At 45.6% G+C, this 20,550-nt stretch overlaps 1 protein-coding gene across 8 annotated transcripts in view; it reads left to right on the forward strand.

Annotated features, from left to right (window-relative positions):
- KCNMA1 (potassium calcium-activated channel subfamily M alpha 1) overlaps window positions 1-20,550 on the forward strand; it is a 683,439-nt gene that overhangs the window by 389,178 nt on the left and 273,711 nt on the right. For all 8 annotated transcript variants that reach the window (XR_013996758.1, XM_081105313.1, XM_081105315.1 and 5 more), the window contains exons 4-5: window positions 12,861-12,954; window positions 13,751-13,862. Coding sequence is in view for 7 of the 8 variants with exons in the window: in XM_081105313.1 (XP_080961439.1) it covers window positions 12,861-12,954; window positions 13,751-13,862 (206 nt within the window). In the remaining variant the exon portion in view is untranslated. The remainder of the gene's footprint in view (window positions 1-12,860; window positions 12,955-13,750; window positions 13,863-20,550) is intronic.

Here is a 20,550-nt window from a genome sequence, read left to right on the forward strand (position 1 = left end):
GTTGCAGGCTCGATCCCCAATGGGGAGTGTGCAAGAGGCAGCTGATCTATGATTCCCTCTCATCATTGATGTTTCTATCTCTCCCTCTCCCTTCCTCTCCGAAATCAATAAAAATATATATATTTAAAATATATATATATATATATAATTAAATTGATATTTAGCAAGAGAGGAAGGGAGAGAGAAGGAGAAACATCAGTGTGAGAGGGAAACATTGATCAGCTGCTCCCTGCAAGCCCCCTACCTGGGATCAAGCCTGCAACTAGGGCATGTGCCCTGGCCGGGAATCGAACTGGCAACCTTTCAGTGCAAGAGATGATGCCCATCCAACTGACCCACACTGGCCAGGCACCTAGTTGGGATTTGTTTGGATCTAGTAAATGTTCAAATGTTTATATTAAAAAAAAAACACCTCTTAAGTTAAATACCTAGGGAAATACAATCATTGGTCTTTGTCTTGGTTTATTGTGTAATTCAAATTTGATAGATGTAAAACGTTGGCTCTGCGTTCAGCATTACTGAATAGAAACTGTGATAATTTTTCTCGTTGAAATATAGTTTTGCCTTAGGGCTGCCTAATGACTTTCTTTAAAACTGCTTTTCTTTTTTACATGTGCTGGTTTCTTCTTTTCTCAGAATGCACTTTTATAAACGTGTTGGTCAGAATCTGTTTTCTTATTGCAATTTTTGCTGTTTCCTATAATTAGATGCTTTACGTCATAGACATACCTTGGCTGCAACTCAAGGAAGATGACAGGTGGGCATTGCCCAACTCTGATAATCCTTGGGTAGGAATAAACTTGTTAGAGAAATCCTGGTGGTACTAGCTTGCCAGGGCTCTCAGATTGACACTCTGCAGGAAGCAATCATAATGACACAAAAATGAAGGCTTCCTATCTTGTTTTGATTTTTCTTCAAGAATTGTGATTCCCTCCTGTCAGGGGGATGTAGTAGCTTGGAGCTGTTTCCATACTCCCCCTTCCTCTGTCCTGTTAAACCCATGCTATCACCCTATAGCAACACTTTGCTTGCAGTGCAATCACATGTCCTTTTCCTCACCAGTTTAAAGGTCCTTGGGATGGGAGCGTTGCCCTTTTCCAGAGGAGCTGGGAGGGATTCTAGTGCAGCCCTGTGAAGAGCTCTCACTTGCCAGAGCTTCTGGCTTGGAGGGGCGGGAGGAGGGCGGCTAAAGAAAACAACTGGTTCTCCTTTGCAAGGTGCTTCAGTAGAGGACCCATTCTTCCTTCTCAGAAAAACAGTGCTTCCGGATAAAATGAACGAATGTCTGAAATCCCAGCCTAGAGAGGGCATTAGTGGGTCCATTTGTGCAGACAAAGGAGAAAATCATAAGAAATCAGCTTCCTAGGGCCTCCTGGGACCCTCAGAGAGATGTTTGAAGGCAATGGGGAAAATAGCTCTAGAGAAGATCAAAGGTATGGGGACAGAATGAAAAGGGGGAACTGCAGGGGCGGCAAGGGTTAGCAAGCGTGTCAGTCATGCTGTTCTTTTCCAAGTGGACAGCACTGTAGGGTGGGAAGAGCTCTTTTTTTCTGTGGCATGAGCAGGAGAAGTTTGATAAATAAGTGATTTCCAATGCCAACCAGAAGCAAGTGGGAGAGAGAAGAATGAAGGCAAAGAAAGGTTCCAGGGGATAAGTTATTTTCACAAAGTAGTTGAGAAGGAAATTAAATGTATACTTGAAGGTCTGCTTGCATCATCATAGGATTTAAGAATGCCTTCCCATTTTCCTTGCTGATGATGACAGTTTGTTTCTGATGAGTTTCCGGGGCGATGCTGGGCTGCACTGCCCAGTCGCTTTAGGGCATTCCTAAAGCGTGACTCCTGCTCGTGCTCAGGGACTCAGGGCTCCAATCAGCAATATCTCAGCTCTCTTTTTTGGCTGCGAGGCTGCGGGGCTCTCAACAAAGCTCCTAAATAGGAATACATACAAAACGTCCCTGCCTCAGCTGTCAGCAACAGCCAGAGCTAAGACACAGCTATTTCATTCCGTTGTGTAATAAAGGTGTAATTGTTTTCTACGCCAGTTGTCAGGAAGACTTGTTCCAGGTCTTTCTCCCTGTCTCAGTAAAACGAAACAAACAAAACACAAAAACACCCCAGGATGTCTGAAACAAAGCTATCATAATTATCCTTTGGCTTCACGTATGGATTCACGTGTCACTGTTCCCAATGGCAGTGTCCTTGTGGTGAATATATGCGGATGTTCTGTGACTGTGTTTTCTATTCTTCAAAGTGGAGCAGCAGATAGATGGCGTGACTGTTTCCTTACATAATGATTGTTTCCCAATGCTCTCGGGCCTCCTGAAATCAATACCAGGCAGGCCTTCGGTGTTAGCACTCTTCGTAAGAGTAGCCATTTGAATGAGACCGCTGAGGGGACTGTGTGCCATTCAGGTTGTGTCCAGGCGTGGCTGGGAGAGAGCAGGTTGAAACTGTAGTAGGTCTCTTGGGCTGATGGCCAAAGTTTGAAGTCCATGGAAGAGAATAGGAAAGGCATCTGTCTGTCTTAGGCATCCTTGTTACCCCCATCTGATTTTCCTGCCAGTCTGGGACCCAGAACAGGCTAGGCCTGGTAGTGGAGTCAGTAGTTTTGGCTTCTCCACTCTAAGTCCTTGCAGGATGACCCATAGCCAAAAGGCATTGTCAAGGTCAGGTTGTCCAGGTATGTTAGGATTATGTCAAAGTCAGGGAGGAAGGCAAGGGTGGAAGCGTAGGGCACAAGCTAAGTAGGGGACTTAGGGAATGTGTGACCAGGGAATGCCCAGATGAGTCCAAGGCAAACATTTGGAGATGAAGGCTCAGACAGAAGAATCGTGAAGTCTGTACCCAATAAAGGCCGGAGAGTACCACAGTGATCTGAACCCGTTATGCTGTGGGAATCCCAGTGCACATGCTCAGCCTTGTTCCGATGGGACGGGCTTTGTAAACAGAGGGCTCAGGCTTCACCTTAGGAGCTCTGCCCTTCTCTGTGCAATTAGGCGAGTTTCTTCTCTGGGAAGGCTCAAGGCCCAAATCCCTTGAAACCTTGTCCCAGGCTCTTCCTCATGGCTGCTCTCTTCTTAAGAAAGGAGGACAGCGGGCAGGTGCTCCCCAGCGTCCAGGAGCTGACTCTTGGCTATTACAGTTTGGAGATTATTGTGCATGAGCTTCCTCACACATGTATGGCCTTTCACATACGGGAAAAAGGCCCTGAGGCAGAAGATGCAGCAGGATGAGCCCCTGTTCTCGTTTCCTCAGGTCTCTGTAGGCCTGAGAGGAGGGTGGCTCCAGGGTCAGAGGTTCTGCTCCCGTGCCAGACATGTATCTGGCTTCCTTGTTTCCCTTTCAGACTTGGGACTTCTTCTCCTTTCCCTTCTTCCCCCCAATTCTAATCACCTCACCTAGGCTGTCCTATTTTGTGGGCGGTCCCAGAGTGGGGTTTGACAGAGAGTATATGTTTGAGCCAGAGGGCTGTGTGCGTGTGTGTGCGTGTGTGTGTGTGTGTGTGTGTGTACGCTTGCAGTGGGTACACCCCCACCCACATGCACCACCCCACATCTGTATATGGCTATTTGAGCCTGCCCTTGAAGAGCTCTTAGTCTTTGTGCTTGAGCGTGAGTGCACTGAGTATTATTTGAACCCTCTACTCATCACGTCTTTACTAAACAAGTTTTACTGAAGGAGAGATGGCTAGCTCAGTGGAGGCAGGGACATGAGAGAGGAGGAGGCAGTCAGGACTCCTCAGACAGTTTAGTGTAAACCAAAGCAGCACTCATTTGGCAAGACTGTTCTGTATAGTAGCTTAACTCTGAATTATTACATAAAAGTTGCTGGCAAGTGTGGACACTAATTCTACTCTGGTAACAACTGTGATTGCAATAATTGTAGTCTGTAGACAAGCTGGAGAAAACAAGCATTAGAGGGAAGGTTGTTTTGGACATCATTCCAAGAGTCCAACAGTGAAAAGAATACATGATCTATGGACGAGAATTGGAAGAGCTATTTAGAAGACTGGTCCCTCCCCTGGTCTCCTTCAGGTCCATCTAAGCCAACCGGGCACCGGAAACTCTCCTCTGCTGAAGACCACAGGAAGGAGAACACACAATCTCCCGTGGCCACGCCTGAAAATGACTCATGGCTTCTCTCTCATGAAATTTTGTATTTATGGCTGCCTTCAAGGAAATATAATTTTCCTGGTATTTCTTCCTTAATGTTACCCAAAGTTAATGCTCCAATATATACAACTGCACCAAAGCTCACTGAACATTCTATTGGGCATTTGAATTATGTTGCAACACCTGAGAAGTAGGCGATAAAGCAAATACAGATGGAAAAGTAAAGTGTGAAATGATTGGTTTCTCTATCAGTTTTTGTTCATCTGGAGATTGGTGTGTTGTTGATTTTTTTTGGCATTTTTCTACAAACAGTTATTGTCATTATCATTATTAACTTAGTTTTAAAAATGACTCCCACTTGTTCAGTGTTTGTTTTTTACTCATTATTCAATTTCATCTTCATCACAGCCTCTGAGGTATGTATCTGTATCTCCAATTTACAGATGAGAAAACCACGGCTTGGAGAAATCAAATTATTTGTCCTCAATCACACAGCTGATAGCTGATAGATCTGGGATTTTAACTCTTCCACTGAACTCCAAAACTACCTAACTGCTAATTACTCTTGAGGTTAACTTATAATGCCCACACTTTGCTTTTGATTTGCTTATTTGGGTGCATCAGTGGATGAAAAGATATGGAATGAAGATGAGAAGGAGAACCTAAGCTCAGATAGCATACCGAAGACTTGTGCCAATGTTTAGAAGAGCTCTATGAGAAATTGACAGATTTAATCATCTGAGTTTCATGAAAACAAATGATCTGTGTGCTTCATTGAGAAATCCAATGTATAAGGAGCTGACATATTTGTTCTCTCCATCAGCCATCTATGTAATTTTTTTGTCTCCGAGAAGAATGCTTAATTATTGGAATGAATTACCCAGGGAGACACCCTGAGCCAAACAACTGCTCTGAAGTCTATTGCTGCTGTTCCAGGAGTCTCCATATCAATTAAGCCCAAGAAGACATAGGATACAAAGAGTAGTGAGGGTCCATATACTGCTTATCCGTATGTTCCAATGAATTTCAGCATGACCCTAATGAGGCATATGTTTGTGGCTGTTGGATCACAATTGAGTAGAGGCATAATTAGAAGCCTGGTGCTGTCAGAAGGATTAATAGAAGTATTGATACACACCCATAACTGAACGTTTCTCAGCAAAGCCACTTAACCATCTGGCTTGGGATCATGATAGATCAATACTGCAAGTAACAAAAAGTATTTTCTATTCACATTAGAACCATTGAAAGATCTAAAAAAACCCACGTGTTTTAAGATAAAACCAAGGGCTCATTTTGATGTTACTATCATCAGTATTGATTACTGATTGAACACAAACTTACCCATCAGTGATAACATCTTATAATAACTACTACCATATGTTCTGGGATAAAGTCAGAATGCTGATCAATAGAAGAGGGTTGATTCTGTTTGTTAAAATGATAAAAACCGAACAATTTATTGAATACTGACCCCATCCAGGATAAACACCAAAAGCACCAACATTAAAAATATAAGCTTTAAAGTCCAAAGCTCTGACATTGAAATGGGGGCACTCAGAGAAGCAAAAAGATAGTATTTTATAAACAGATTATTATTTTTCCTCAATGATTAATTAGTATCATGTCATTCACACTGAATTCACTATTGTCATTAATTTGCAAGATATTTTAATGAGACTTAAAATCATATGAGTAAAAATATTGATTTCTAATTTGGAGTACAGTTGGCCTTTGAACTATGCAGAGGTTAGGATCACTAATCCCCACATACTCAAAAATCCACTTACAACTTTTGACTCCCCAGATCTTAACTGCTGATAGCCCACACTGTTGATTGGAAGCCTTAGCAGTAACACAGTCAGTTAATACTCAGTTTGTATATTATATGTATTATATACTGTATTCTTACAATACAGTAAGCTAGAGAAAATAAAATGTTATTAAGGAAGTAATAAGGAAAATACATGTACAGTACTTTGCATATTTATTGAAAAATATCCATGTACTAGAGGCCAGGTGTACGAAATTCGTGCACTGGGGTGGGGGGTGTCCTTCAGCCTGGACTGCACCATCTCGCAGTCTGGGAGCCCTCGGGGGATTTCCGACTGATGGCTTAGGCCCACTCCCTGTGGGCCTAAGCTGTCAGTTGGACATCCTTTGCGTTGCCACGGAGGCGGGAGAGGCTCCCGCCACCGCCGCTATGCTTGCCAGCCCTGAGCCCCGCCCAGGGCTCTGGCCGAGTGGCACTTCCCCTATGGGAGCACACTGACCACCAGGGGGCAGCTCCTGTGTTGTCTGTCCCTTGGGGGTCAGTGCACATCATATCAACCGGTTGTCCCGTTGTTCGGTCTATTTGCATACTAGCCTTTTATTATATAGGATAAGTGGACCTGTGCAATTCAAACCCTTGTTGTTCACGGGCCAACTGTGCATTGCAAAGACTTTCTTCTCTTTTAGAATTTCTTGGTCTTATAATATTCAGATTAGTTAGGTGCTTTTATTCCTATTTTGTGGGCAGGAAAACTGAGGCACTTAACTTATCCAATAAATCCAGATACTAAATTTCAAAATTACTAACCCTCAAATCACTTAGATTTTCTCCCCCTGTTGCAGATAGGTTCCATAATCTATATGATTTCATAATTTTTTTTAATATATTTTATTGATTTTTTACAGAGAGGAAGGGAGAGAGATAGAGAGTTAGAAACATCGATGAGAGAGAAACATCGATCAGCTGCCTCCTGCACATCTCCTACTGGGGATGTGCCCGCAACCCAGGTACATGCCCTTGACCGGAATCGAACCTGGGACCCTTCAGTCTGCAGGCCGATGCTCTATCCACTGAGCCAAACCGGTTTCGGCATGATTTCATAATTTTTAAAATTTTGATAGAATGGAATGGGATGCAACGCTTATTGATTGTCTAGTCCATAATTAGAAGAAGTGTTCAAAGTATCTAAATATCATTATCCATGACTATGTTCATTCTTGTTCTACGATAGGAGAGGGTGAGAGAAAATAGAGGCATGTTGAGGGTCACCCATCTTTAAACATCTGGATAACTGGGAATTACTTCTCTGTAAGTGGAGAAACTTGCCCTCAGCTGATGGGGTTAAGCGTCATGATGCCACTACTGCTCAGGATCCCAGGAAGGACTTCTGAGGATTTGTAATGTTCCCCATGACAGTCTTGACAGAGAAGGGTCAGATGTAGGCCAGATAGCTCAGCTGCCTCTAGACTTTCCCAGACTATTCAACAAATGAATGATTTTTTTTCTAGAATAGTTTTACCTCCTCCATAAGTCATTCAATCCTATCGTTTTTGCATAAGCTCGAGACCAGGCTCTGTGGATAGCAGATGCTATGTCTTATGTCTTTTTCTATCTCCAAGGATCTTGCAGTTCATCTGGAGAAGGAGGTGGTATGGCAGAAAGGATGTTGAGTCTCTGTACCACTGAGCTCCGTGACCTTGTGCGGGGGGGGGGGGGGAGGTGCTGAACCTCTGCTTCTCTGCTGAACCTCTGCAGAAGCGAGATGATAACACAGTATCTATTTTGCCAAGTTAGGAGGACCAAGTGGAAGAGTAAACTCTATACAATCGCCAGGCATTATTACATTGAATTAAATAATAGTAATCGACATTAGAAGACAGTTTACAATTCCTTGCTCCTAATGCCATAGGAATTCAGAGGTGGGAGAGATCAGTGAGGCATGAGTACTTTGCCGAGCCATGCTTTTCAGTAGCTTTGAAGGCTGCCTAGGGTTTGAGCACAGAGAGGGAGGAGCATTTGATGAGACCACAGCAAAAGCATAGCTTTAGAATTAGGAACATGTGGGTCACACTCAGGAAATAATGAAGGCACCAGCTCATAGTAGCAGAGGGCTTGGCTAGAGCGTAGCAGAGTATAAAATGGGAGATGCAGGGAGAGGTGGGGTTTTAGAGCTTCTTCCCAGCCAGGCTGAGTAGATGCATGAGGCAGGAGGAAGCCATGATGGTGGATGAATGACATATTTTAATTAAATTAATCTGGCCACATTGCGGAGATAGGACTAGGAGAAGAGTCTGGGATCATTAAGCTTTTTGTATTGATCCCTGTCTCTGGTGCTGTAGGCCTGCACTCTGGTGATCCATTACCCAGGTGGATATTGAAAAGTCTCCATCCAATTTCTTACTAGCCACAAGAGTGAGGAGAATTTAAATATTGGAAATTATTTCAGAAAGTGACTCGCTAGTCCCTTCCCTTTCTTTTGGTTATTTATTAAATCATCTCAGATGTTTGCTGCCTTTGTGCCTAAGCTGCTTAACATTTCTTTATCTCTTACAAATAATGGTCTTGATAACCTCCTCATCATTATTTTTCCTTTAAATATTGAACTACAGATGTGCTGCCCGGGCATGCTCTGGTGGTTAATTAGAATGTCATTGGTGAAGCTTGCATAGCAGTGTTGTAATTACTTCCCTGAATCGTTTTAATTCCCCCGCCCCCCTCACCCTGTGTCCACATCTGAAACTGAAAATATCTGTCCAACCCTTTGGTCTCAGCAGTCAGTCACGTGGTATGCAGCTGGTTATCTGAGGGTGGTCTCAGTGCCTCATCCTCACCGTTCAGGTCTGAATGCAGAGCTTCTCAAGCAGCAACCCCAGTAATTAGTGTGTCTTCCCAAGGAAGGTCTGGAGCAGTGGTTTGCAAAGTGTGGTTCCCACATGAGCAGCAGCCTCTGGGAAATCATTAGAAATGCAAGTTCTCAGGACCTTCTCTCAGATCTACCAAATCAGAAGGCCTGGGAGGTGGGCCCACCAACGTTTTAACAAGCCCTCCAGGTGCAGGCTGACATTTGAGGACCGCTGTCCTGAACAAGTATCTTCACAGGGTTGGACAGCCAGACCCAGGGAGGGCAAACAGACTTCAGAAAAACGCAGGGAAGTTTAGAGGCTGAGAAGAGAGGGCAATTACTTCCCACCTGGAGATGATGCAGACGTCCAGAGGAATAACTGTGGGAAGTGAGATTTTTGTCTTTCCCCCTTTGCCTTTGAGAGAAGACCTGGGACGCTATGGCTTGCCTTGTGGTTGGGAAAGACACGCCCTTCAGTCCGTCTTCAGGAAAGACTGTTCCTACTCATGGGCCTCATTGGATGTTGTGTTGTTAAATGGATGAAGAAAGAGATATATTTCCCACTTTGTGTGAATCTTATTTTCCTTTATAGAGAGAGCTAAATTCTGAAATATGATTGCTTGATGGTTAGGAGGAAATGGGAGTTTGTCTTTCAACCTCTATCTAACACTGAATATTCATCCCATAGGAGGAAGGCTTTATTGAAGGCGTCCCCAAGGGTCCTGGTAAAAACCCAACATTTGCCTAAGGTTTTAGTATCAGTCTTGATCCATGAACTCTGGGAACTGAGGAATAAATACTTCATCAGCTTACCACTTATCTTGTGTCCTCTAATTATTGTCATTAATTAACCAAGGACAGTTAGGGAAAGTCCATTTTCTACTGCCAGGATTAGAACTAGCGGTCCTCATTTTAATTCTTAAAACTCCACTTTTTATTTATTTTTTTTAGTTGGCAACACAGGTCCATAAAACGCCCGTTCTGCCATGGGCATGCTCATCAGAATGGCGACTTAAATCTAAGTGTGTAACCCCAAGTCACTTTCCTTGATTGTTTAAAAAAGTGATTTATTTTCTAGCTCTTGGAATTTCTGTGTATCTCGACAAGGAACTCTCCTACTTTACACAGGAAGGAAGAGGAGTTTCTATGTAATTGTCCCATTCTACAACGAGCGTTAATCATTAGGATAAAATCTCTTTGGGAGGAAAAGAAATCCTGGCTGATATGGCCAACCACCCTTCTGTTTGTTGAATTATGTATGTAGTTTCTTTTTGAGAAATCCATGAACTTCTCCATGGGTCGTTTCCATCTGGGGAACGTAGAACTTCCCCTCCTGGTCTCTGATTGTGAGTCCATGGACCAAAAGCCCTTGGAGGACTGATCTCGAAGGGGATCCTGGTCAACAGTTCTGTCGCCACTTGAGAAAATTCAGCAGGACATTTCTGCTTGGCCTCTTTGGCAAGTTAAAGAGCTAAAGGGGGTAGAAAACTGACTCCCTGATTGCTCTGGTCCTACCTGGGCCCCAGGGGCTGGCCCTGTTTCCCCCCCAAATTTTCTGCTTCTCTCCTGCTCACTCCTTCATCTCAGCAGTGTGCTCATTTGTTGGTGAGCTCCTGCTGAGGAAGGGCTGCAGCACCAGCGCATAATTTACTCCCTCTATTATTTCAGCTCCAAGTCTAGGACTCGAGGAATGATACGAAACAATGATTAAATCGGCTCTAAATCTGACAGAAAAAAAGGTCTATTATGGTTTCAACATTGTTCTCTGTAAATCAGAGGTGCTGCAAGAGGCATATTTTTCAACACCATGTCCTTTAGCATCAGCCCTCTCATTGTTGCCTTTGGAAATGGGCAGCATGGGAGGGAGCAGCAGAAATGGCAAGGGGGCACGGAACGGTGGAAAGAAGTTTCCGCAGCCTGATTCCTTATACTTTTTTGAACATCTGCTTCCATTTTTGTTGAACCAAGACATCCTCAATGGCATTGAGCTGACAGCTCTTCCCACACTGTTCTGTCCTCTTCCACAGTCTAGCAAGCACGTTCCCTTTAAGATGTATTTCAAGGTAACTACTAAGTTATCCACAGGGGCCATGGGAATAATAGGAGGTAGGAAACTCACAGGACCCCCAAATATGCCATCCGTAACTCCAGTAGCTATTGTGAGGGCAATAGTAAGGTGATCACTTGGTCTTGGTGAAGTGATGGTGGGTTTCTCTGTCTTCTTGACTGAATACACGTCAGTTTTGATGAATATGAATCTGTGATGCACAGCTAAGTTGCTGTTGGCACACATGAAGATGTGAGTGTCATATTTACCAACAGAGCTCCTGGCCTCACGCTCTTGTTCACCTCTTTCACCTACACTCACCTTTGCAAAGAGATGCAAGGTCCCCTCATCCCTTGGGATCTGGAGTGGATTTCCGCTCAGCTGACTTCACGTGCTTTCTTTCTCTGCAGCTAGAGTAGCTAAGAGCTCTGGCACCTGGGGACCTTGTGGGTTTTGTTCTTGAAACAAAAAAAAATGCCATCATGGCTTGGGCGTTGCAGCAATGTCACATTAGCTCTAGATCTGCATTTTCCTTTTTGTGTTTAAATTGATACCTGTGTAGGAGAGCAGGCAGAGAGCTAGGCTCTGCTGTCTGGCTTTTTCTCCTGTCTAAGCAAATTCATTGTCTTTCTTCCAAACCCCTTGCCGTAGTGAAAACCCAGTAGTTGCTGTTCCCTTTATAAAAGAACCATCTTTGTCAGTGTTTGTTCTCCGTTCAGCCTCCTTAGTTTGTAAATGCAAACTTAGATTACCCTGGATGCTTTGCTGGAGGTTTTTCATCCTGTTTGTGATTTGGGAGGTGACAAAGGGCATGTTTGACCTGTGATAGAGATAAGAATGGCTAAATCCAGTGCATGTAATAGGATCCCACAGACTGACCCACCCTGGCTCTAGGTGGGCTCCGCATTCCCGTACTGCACAGATTCCTGCCTGATGAACAGACTAAGCATTGTCCTTACGGAAGTACTACTATACTATACTAACTGGTACGGCATACAGTGATTTCCAAAGTGGCAACCCTGGAAATCCTCCATCCCGCATTTCTCAAGCTCGCCCTCTCCTGGCCTGGAGGTCCACGTTGCTTTCCATCTGGGGAAAGTATTTTACTTCTCTTTTGCTCACCTCACCTTCTTTATGCTCCTGGCCTGAGCGTTACCACGAATTTTCATTCACAGCTCTGAGATGCTTAGGAGGCTTTCCTGCTTCCCACCCAGCCCCAGACTTGGGCCTTTTCACACACTGATCCTCGGATCAGCTTGACGTGGGAAGGCACGCAGGAGCCGCGTACCAGTTTGTATAGTAGTACACTCTTGATCTGCTTACTCCTGAACAAAATAGAGTGTTCCGGGGTCCGCATTCGCTGCTTGACACACACAGAGCCAGTTAACCTGCATGCCGAAAATAAAGATGAAATTAACCCTTAGAGTACTGCTTCAACGTTTTGGTTTAATGGCCTTGACTTTTACCAGTTGGGCAATGCTTCTTCACGGGTCAGAATGCGGCACATGGATCCACACTTAGTTTCCCCAGAACCTCAACCAGGGCCCTCTCCTCCACAGCTTTCCTGAGACGCCCCTGGGTCCTTTCCTGCTCATCAGCTGCTGGCTTTCAAAAGGTTCCCAACACGGCCACCGTGTTTAATTGGCAATGGGCTCCACTGCCAACGTGCTGAAGGGTGTGAGGGACTGCATTCAGCTCTGAGACGTGTCCTCTCAAAGAAAGAAGTCAGTCCTTTAAGGGTTAATGTGAAATGAAGGCATTTGGTAGTGTCTCTTGCTTGTCCTTCCTCCAAGGTGTCTGCATGACCTTCTTTAAATTTTTAGCTCAAATGTTGAATGATGATGAAAATAATAGAGAGATACAAAATTATAAAAATAAACAACAGAACAAAAGACTGGATGGGTGAATGGAAAGACCCCTTGGCGATGCTTGCTTGATGATCACAGGGGGTAGGATGACCGAGTGCTTTGTTTGATGGACATTCACTGTGTCCTCTGCCCCAGCACCACCACTGCGCAGCCTGCGGGAGCCTGGATGGTGCCTCTCATTGACCCCATGCTTTTTCTTCTTCCTGTCTAATAGCCCCATAGAATCCTGCCAGAATTTCTACAAAGATTTCACATTACAGATCGACATGGCTTTCAACGTGTTCTTCCTTCTCTACTTTGGCTTGCGGGTAAGTTGGAGCAACACTGCTCGGTACCGCCGTGGGGGGTGCAAGTCTTGTTCCCAAGGGCCAACCTCCACCAGCGTCTGCTCTCGCAGGCAGACAAAGCCCAGTGTTCCCAGGGGACACAGCAGCCCTGTCCCGAGCGCTCGCCTGTGGGAGAGCCTTTTCCTTAGAGCAGCGTTTTTCTGAAGTACATGTTTATTGTGTTCACAGGGGGGAGAAACGGGGATTGAAATAACTATTATGCCTCCACTGGCCAACTGCTTCTCTTCCCTCTATTCAAACAGGAGGGCATTGTTCCCTTAAACAGAACTTAAAAAAGTGCTTTTTATTTTCAAATGTTTGTTTATCAGGGCTCACTTAGCTGAATCCTGAGAGAACAGTGGAATCAGGGGCGTAGCAGAATTTGGGGCTTGGGAGGGTTACACTCCACCCTGTTTATGACAAGAGTGGTACAGAGGTGTGTGTGTGTGTGTGTGTGTGTGTGTGTGTATGAATGAATGCATCCATATACGCTTTATTTACATTAGAGAGTCTTCCCTCTGATGCAGTTGAAAACCACAGAAAAAATATACTGCCTGAGAGCTTTCTCCAAGGCCAACATAGCAAGCAATAAAAGAACAGCCTTTAGAAACGGCTGTCTGAATTCTAAGACAAAAATAGCATCTAATTGGTGTAGATATGAGAAGAATATAACATCTCCTTCCAGACCCCCACAAGAAACCAAAACATAGCCTTTGGCAGAGTATATTTTGAATGCTGGAACCAGGCTTCTCATTTTTCCCTCTTTTCTTTCCCCCAGTTTATCGCAGCCAACGACAAGCTGTGGTTCTGGCTGGAAGTGAACTCTGTGGTGGATTTCTTCACGGTCCCCCCGGTGTTTGTGTCTGTGTACTTAAACAGAAGTTGGCTTGGTAAGTCAGCCTCTCTTCCCTCTTCCTCCTGCTTCCAGAGCCATAGCTGAATTAGAGACTCCAGGGCGGGTCAGAGGGCTGGGCTGTTCTGCAGGAAGGAAGTTGTGTGTGTTAATGTGAACAACTCCTGGAGTGTAAGACGCTGATGGGGACAGTTCTCAGAGCACCAGACCACAGGATTTGCACAGCTTGTGCTTCAGGTAATGCGGTTTTGTCATTGTGGAAGCTTTTTATATATATATAAAAGCCTAAACGACTGTCCGACCATCCGACTGGTAGTCATGACACGCAATGACCACCAGGGGGAAGACACTCCGACCGGTAACTATGACATGCAATGACCACCAGGGGGTAGATGCTCAATGCAGGAGCTGCTGAGCTGTGGTGACTTGGCAGCTGCAGTTCTCAGGTGATGCACCCTGAACCAGGGAGGAGGGAGCCTGATTCTAGGGTGCTTCACCCGAGAACTGCCCTCTCGCAATCCAGGACCCCTCGGGGGATGTCAGAGAGCTGGTTTTGGCCCAATCCCTGCAGGCCAGGCTGAGGGACCCCATTGGTGCACGAATCCGTGCACCAGGCCTCTAGTATATGAAAACCACAGAAAAAAATAATACTGCCTGAGCTTTCAGTATAACATTCAAAAATGCTTACATAAAGAAAATATTAATCATATTACCCTCCTTCCCCCCTCCCTGCCTGCTCTCTGAGCTGCTCAGTGTTAACAGACCCCACAACTTTCCTTCACATTCATTCCACCACAGAAAGCATGAATGTTCACACATGATAGTGTGCTAGAAGTGGTGGTCTTTGTACAAGATAATTGTGTGAATCACATTGTACAAAAATTTGGTTTTCTTACTAATAAATGATGGACATCGTTCAGCACAAAATTCCATATATTGTTGTGCCCCAGTTTATTCAGCAATATCCCTAATGATGAACCACGCAATCATTTTCTTCTTCTACTGTATGCAGTGGTCTAATAAACACACTCATCCACGTATTTGTACAATTTTATTTGCATAGATAGTTCTAGGTTCCTGGGAAAGGACTTGAATATGTATATTTTACTTTGTGCAGATGTTGATGGATAACATTTCAAAAATGTGTCAAGATATGCTTCTACTAGCCATATATTGTGATGTTCTTGCTAGCACTGTGAATTTATTATATACATAGTATCATATACTTTAAAAATAAGCCTCTTTTATATGTAGTATGTGCCATAATCACATGCACACGTGTGTGTGTCCTATAAGGGTACTATTTTCTACCAGTTTTCTCATGCTTGATTTGAGACATGTTTGCTCAGATTGGGTGGTCCAGCCAACACAGTGAGCCCCTGGAGCTGCACGCAAATCTGAGAGATGTCTTCAGTATGACCCAGATGGGCTCTGCGGCCAAGGGTTCCAGACACCTCAGCTTAGCTGCTAAATGGCTTTGTGACCCAGGGACTCGGTGTTCATCACTTGACCTGTTGTTTCTCATCTGTATATTGAAGGTTGGGCTAGACGATCGCTACGGTTCTTTTAGCTCAGAAAGTCTCTATAATGCTTGTGTTGATGGGAAATTTGGGGTCTAGGTTGTTGGGGAGGACTGGGAAGTTAGTGAAACTAAATCATCAACATTTCCAAAATTACATATGGACTGCTAACCAGGGCTTTTCCTAGCCATCCCATTGCAAAGAGTACACACACACACACACACACACACACACAGACAGACACACACACACACACACACACAGAGACAGACACACACACACACAGACAGACAGACACACACACACAGACAGACACACACACACACAGACAGACACACACACACACACCCTTAAACAAAGAGGCAAAGAATGAAGGAAGGGAGAGAAGGAAGAAGAGAAGAAGGATAAGGGAGGGAGGGGGAAGAGTGAGAAAGAGGGAGGAAAGGAAGGAGGGGGGGGAGGAAGAAGGATGGAAGGAAGAAATGGAATGTGCCTTCTCTTCTTGGCTATGCTCTGTGCACTTAACAGTCACTTTTCTTTTCTGGACCCTCAGTTTTCCCATCTGAAAAATGGGAGGGTTGCCATAATTACTTCCAGTCCTCATAGCTCCTGAATTTGAATTTCATGTAAGGATCCATTCTACCCGGGGCCTTGTGGTCCTGGATGGTGAGGAGACCCCTTCCTGACGGTGGTGGAGACCCGTCTGCAGCCAGCAGGTCTCCCCCGGGTAAGGGTGTGGAGCCGAGCCTCCGCCTGGTGAGTGAAATGTGCCCTAGAGTGTCTTATGCCAGGAGACCTTGGGTGTTGTAAGAGCCCATGCCTTCTTGTGGATGGCTTCTTCCTGATTTCTGGAGGTGTGTTCTGATCTAGTGAGATCGATCAGAGCAAACAGAAAAGGGCGAAGAAAAAGGAAAGGGAAGAACATGGGATACATTTTGCATCTACTCTGGTTGCTCTTCAAAAAATGCTCTAAATGTGCTTCAGTTTGTTCATGAATTGAACAATATTTATTAAGCATCTACTATGTGTCAGGCACTTTTCCTGAAATCATAGACCAATGACATTTTGGGCCCTGAAATAATGATAATGATAATTAGTAATAATAATAATAAACAACTAACCTTTCACCTCTTGTAGGAGAAAACACTTCTTGTTCTTCGGTAACGAAGCCCCTGGGTGAGATTCAGTACTGGTCTGCCTGTTGTGGAAGGGAATGCAGTGTGATAATATTTCAAGGCGGCCCTCGTGTCTGACTTAATACCTGGGCTATTACACTGTGAGACAAGTATTGTGCCAGCGAGCTGCCAGTGGTGAAATGAACATTCCCATGAGGCATGGCATGTAAACTAGAAGGAATCATCTCATTAAATGGGGCATTTCAGGAGGTGCCGCCTTCCTCTCGGGAAATGAAAGGTGTTGCCTTTACTGACTGAGGTTTGGGCTGAGCTGCAGGAAAGTGTATCTCCTGGTTCTCCCGCTCACACCTCTGTGGCCCTGTCCAGACAGAGGTCTGGGCTGCAGCTGGCACTTCGGGGCTAAAACACAGGGAAGGCCATGACTCCCCACACTGTCTTTCCCACAGCACAACCCTCACCACGTTTGATTTCTTGTTGTTAATATATGGTTGCCTATTATATGTAGTACTAGAGGCCCGATGCACGAAATTCGTGTAAAAGTAGGCTTTCCTTCCCCCGCTGCTGGCAACGGCTTCCCTCTGGCACCCAGGACCCAGGCTTCCCTCTAGCCGTCAGCAGGCACCTGGCATATTATGCTTTTATATGCTTTTATTATTATAGATAGTGTGGTATTTACTTCCTTTTTTGTGCATCTTCTTCATGCCCTTGATAGTGTATTACTAATAACAGCTAATATTTATTCTGGTTCTACTAAGTTCTGGGTGCTCTGACAAGCCTCTGACAAACATGAACTCAATCCTCAGCTAGGAATTATTTTTCCCATATTGCAGGTAAGGAAACTGAGGCTCAGAGAGGTTAAGTATCTGGTCCAAGGTCACACTGACAGGGCATGATGAAAGGTGATTTGTCCCAGATTTGGTCTGGCTTTATGTCCATCCGCAGGCTGCGCTCTTCTCCATCAGTCCTGCCCTGGAGAGTTTTGGGGTTTCAGGAACTGGGTTGCGGATGACCCAGCTGTTGCACCTTCCATCTCTTCTCACTCACTGAGGGCTTCGCTGGGGGCAGGCAGGGAAGAGATCTTATTTAAGAACACACACCCTCATGGCTTCTTCCCATGTGTCCTTTCCCATGCCCAGTTTCTAGAGTGGCCACTGGGACCAGGGAAACATAGGTGTACCCTGAGTCCCAGGGCACCTTAGCCACTTGAGGATCAGTTCTGCCTCACCTGAGAGAGATGGGGGCTGCCACGCGTCCTACTCCACAGAGCAGAGAGGATCCAAGATGAGCTCTGGCTCCACCCCCTCAATTCACGTCATGGCTCAGCCACTTGCTGATGGGTCTCTCTGAGCAAGGTCATTGTACCTGTCTTACCCTCCACCTTCTCACCTGCACAATAGGGGTGTTAATAGCACTCACCTCATAAGGTTGAAGTGGGGATTCCGTGAGGTAATGTGAGTGAAGTGCATAGGAGGAACTTAATGATCATTCTGGGCCTCTCTTTCTCACCTACCTGTCAGACTTTAAAGCCCCAGGGAAGAGCCCTGGCTGGGTGGCTCAGTTGGTTGGAGTGTTGTCCCGTACACCAAAAGGTGGCAGGTTCGATTTCCGATCAGGGCACAAACTTGGGTCGTGAGTTCCATCCCTGGTTGGGGCAGGTACAAGAGGCAACTGTTTGATGTCTCTCTCTCTCTCCCTCTCTCCCTCTCTTCCTTCCTCACTCTAAAATACATATCCTCGGGTGAGGATTAAAAGGAATAAAAAATAAAAAACAGAGCACCAGGGAAGAAAACAAACCAGAATAGGAACCAAAATAAGGCCGCAGGACGTGAGGACATCCACGTCCACAGGCAGCACGTCGCTGCTTATTTTAATTCCTGTTCCCACACACCAGCTTTTTCATTTCTGTTTCTTTCACAAAATTACTCTCCTCCCTCCCTAAAATAAATAGGCCATGAAATGAGAGATGTGTCTTATTTTGAGACGTGAATGATATGCTCTGGGGAGAGCTCTTTTCTCTGTGTGTCTCATGCTTTTGGGAACTGCATCCCTAAGGAAGGCCAGTGGGCTGTGGCTCCTTTGTGTGTTTATATATTTTTGTTGAGGGTCATCTTGTGTGGTTAAAAAGAAGAAAGGAGAGAAAAAATATGCACTCGCTGGCCAGTCAATGAAACTGTTTTTCCGGAGCACCTATTGTGTGCTCAGCGCCTGGAGGAGGGCCACGTGCCTGGCCACCCTTGGGCTTGCTTCACTGTGATTCTCCACATCCTCTGGCCCCGCTTCTCTGACGGAGCAAGTCAGAGCCTAGTGAGGAGCCACAGTCATGGACCCTGGTCGATGTTAGGCCTGGCCTTGGCCCTTAGACTTTAGAACCTTCAGCAAACTCTGCTAGAAAAAAAAAAGAGTTAATGCCCTGCCATAAGGCAATTCAAACGACGTAGGCTCTCTGCTTATAAAATATGCCCGGGCAGTCCAAGCTTGTGTTATAAGGTGATAAAAACAGGTTTGGAAAAAAAGTACAGGTTCTTAAAAACAACAGCAACAAAAGGACAAAACATCGTTCCTGTTTGAGACTAAGGCTTCAATCTAGTTGTGGAACCAAAATAAACACACAGGCAGCAACAGCAGGTAACACTGCCCGCTATGTAATTAAGGCCCAAATTGCCAGGTACAGCCTGTCAGGGCCCTGGGCGTTCAGAGGAGAAAGAGCTGCTGTGGGCGGAGGAAGGCGAGGTGGCCTCTGGGAGGGGCGCCAGTGGAGGCTGTGGCTGGGGAGCCCGCAGAGTGGGAGACAGAGCCCGTCTCCAGCGTGGAGGACAGCGAGTGCCCACGGAGGACACCATCCTGGATAGGAAGTGTCCTTTCCCTGTGCCAGGCATCAGCCTCACAACCTGGCCAGGCGAGGAGTGAGTTTGTTCTTGTTGCAGTAAAACTGCCACAAACGTAGGGTCTTAAAACAACACGCGTTGATTGTCTTTGTAGGTTAGAAGTTCACACAGGTCTCTCTGGGCTAAGATAACAACGTGCTCTTTTCTGGAAGCTCTGAGGAAGACTCCATTCCCTTGCCTTTTCCAGCTCCCGCAGGCCACCCACATCCTTGGCTCCCGGCCCCCTCCTCAAAGCCAGCCGTGGTGGGCTGAGTCCTCCTCACAGAGCATCGCTCTGCTCTTGCCCTCTGTCATCCCCTCTCTTGACTGTCTTTTCTGCCTCCATTTTCCACTTCTAAGGACCCTTGTGATTATATCAGGTGCTCACCTGGATAATCCAGATCGTCCCCCATCTTAAAGTCAGCTGGTTAGCAACCTTAATGTATCTGCTACTGTGATTGCCTTTTCCCGTGTAAGTTACCATAGTCACAGGTTCTAAGGATTAACACGAACATTTTGGGGGGCAGGGCATGATTCTGCCAATTTTGCCAAAGAGGAAGCAGGTTCCAAGGGGTTAAGTAACTTGCCCAAAGGCATAGAGCCAGGGAGCCTAGAGCGGGACGCGGGCAGGAGAGGCTCTGCACAGCGTGGAGGCCAGAAGCTCTGCAGGTGCTCAGGTCTGCAGCACCTTGTCACCTGCACTGTCCCGGCCCACTGTGTGAGTGAGCAAGCCTGAGACCTCCCTGTATGCTCACTCCCATGTAGGGGTTTTTGTTTGTGTTTTATTCATTTATTTATTTTTCAATATCTTTTTATTGATTTCAGAGAGGAAGGGAGATGGAGAGAGAGATAGAAACATCAATGATGAGAATCATTGATCGGCTGCCTCTGCACACCTCCTACTGGGGATTGAGCCCATAACCCGGGCATGTGCCCTTGACAGGAATCGAACCTGGGACCCTTCAGTCCGCAGGCCGATGCTCTATCCACTGAGCCAGACCAGCTAGGGCAGTGTTTGAGTTTTACTTGTAGACATGCCTGTTTTCCATCCATGGTTCTTAAGCAAGTTACACCCAGTTCTGGCACCCTTTCTGTGTGGCTGCAGCAACTGCGGGCACTAGTTAGGTCTGCATATCCCCTGCTTAAAAGCCCTCCTTTCTGAGAACTCCTGCTTTCTGCCGTTCTGAGTTCACTTAAAAGAGCAG

This window comes from Myotis nattereri (genome assembly GCF_964212035.1).
Source record: "Myotis nattereri genome assembly, chromosome: 13".
NCBI lineage: Eukaryota > Metazoa > Chordata > Mammalia > Chiroptera > Vespertilionidae > Myotis > Myotis nattereri.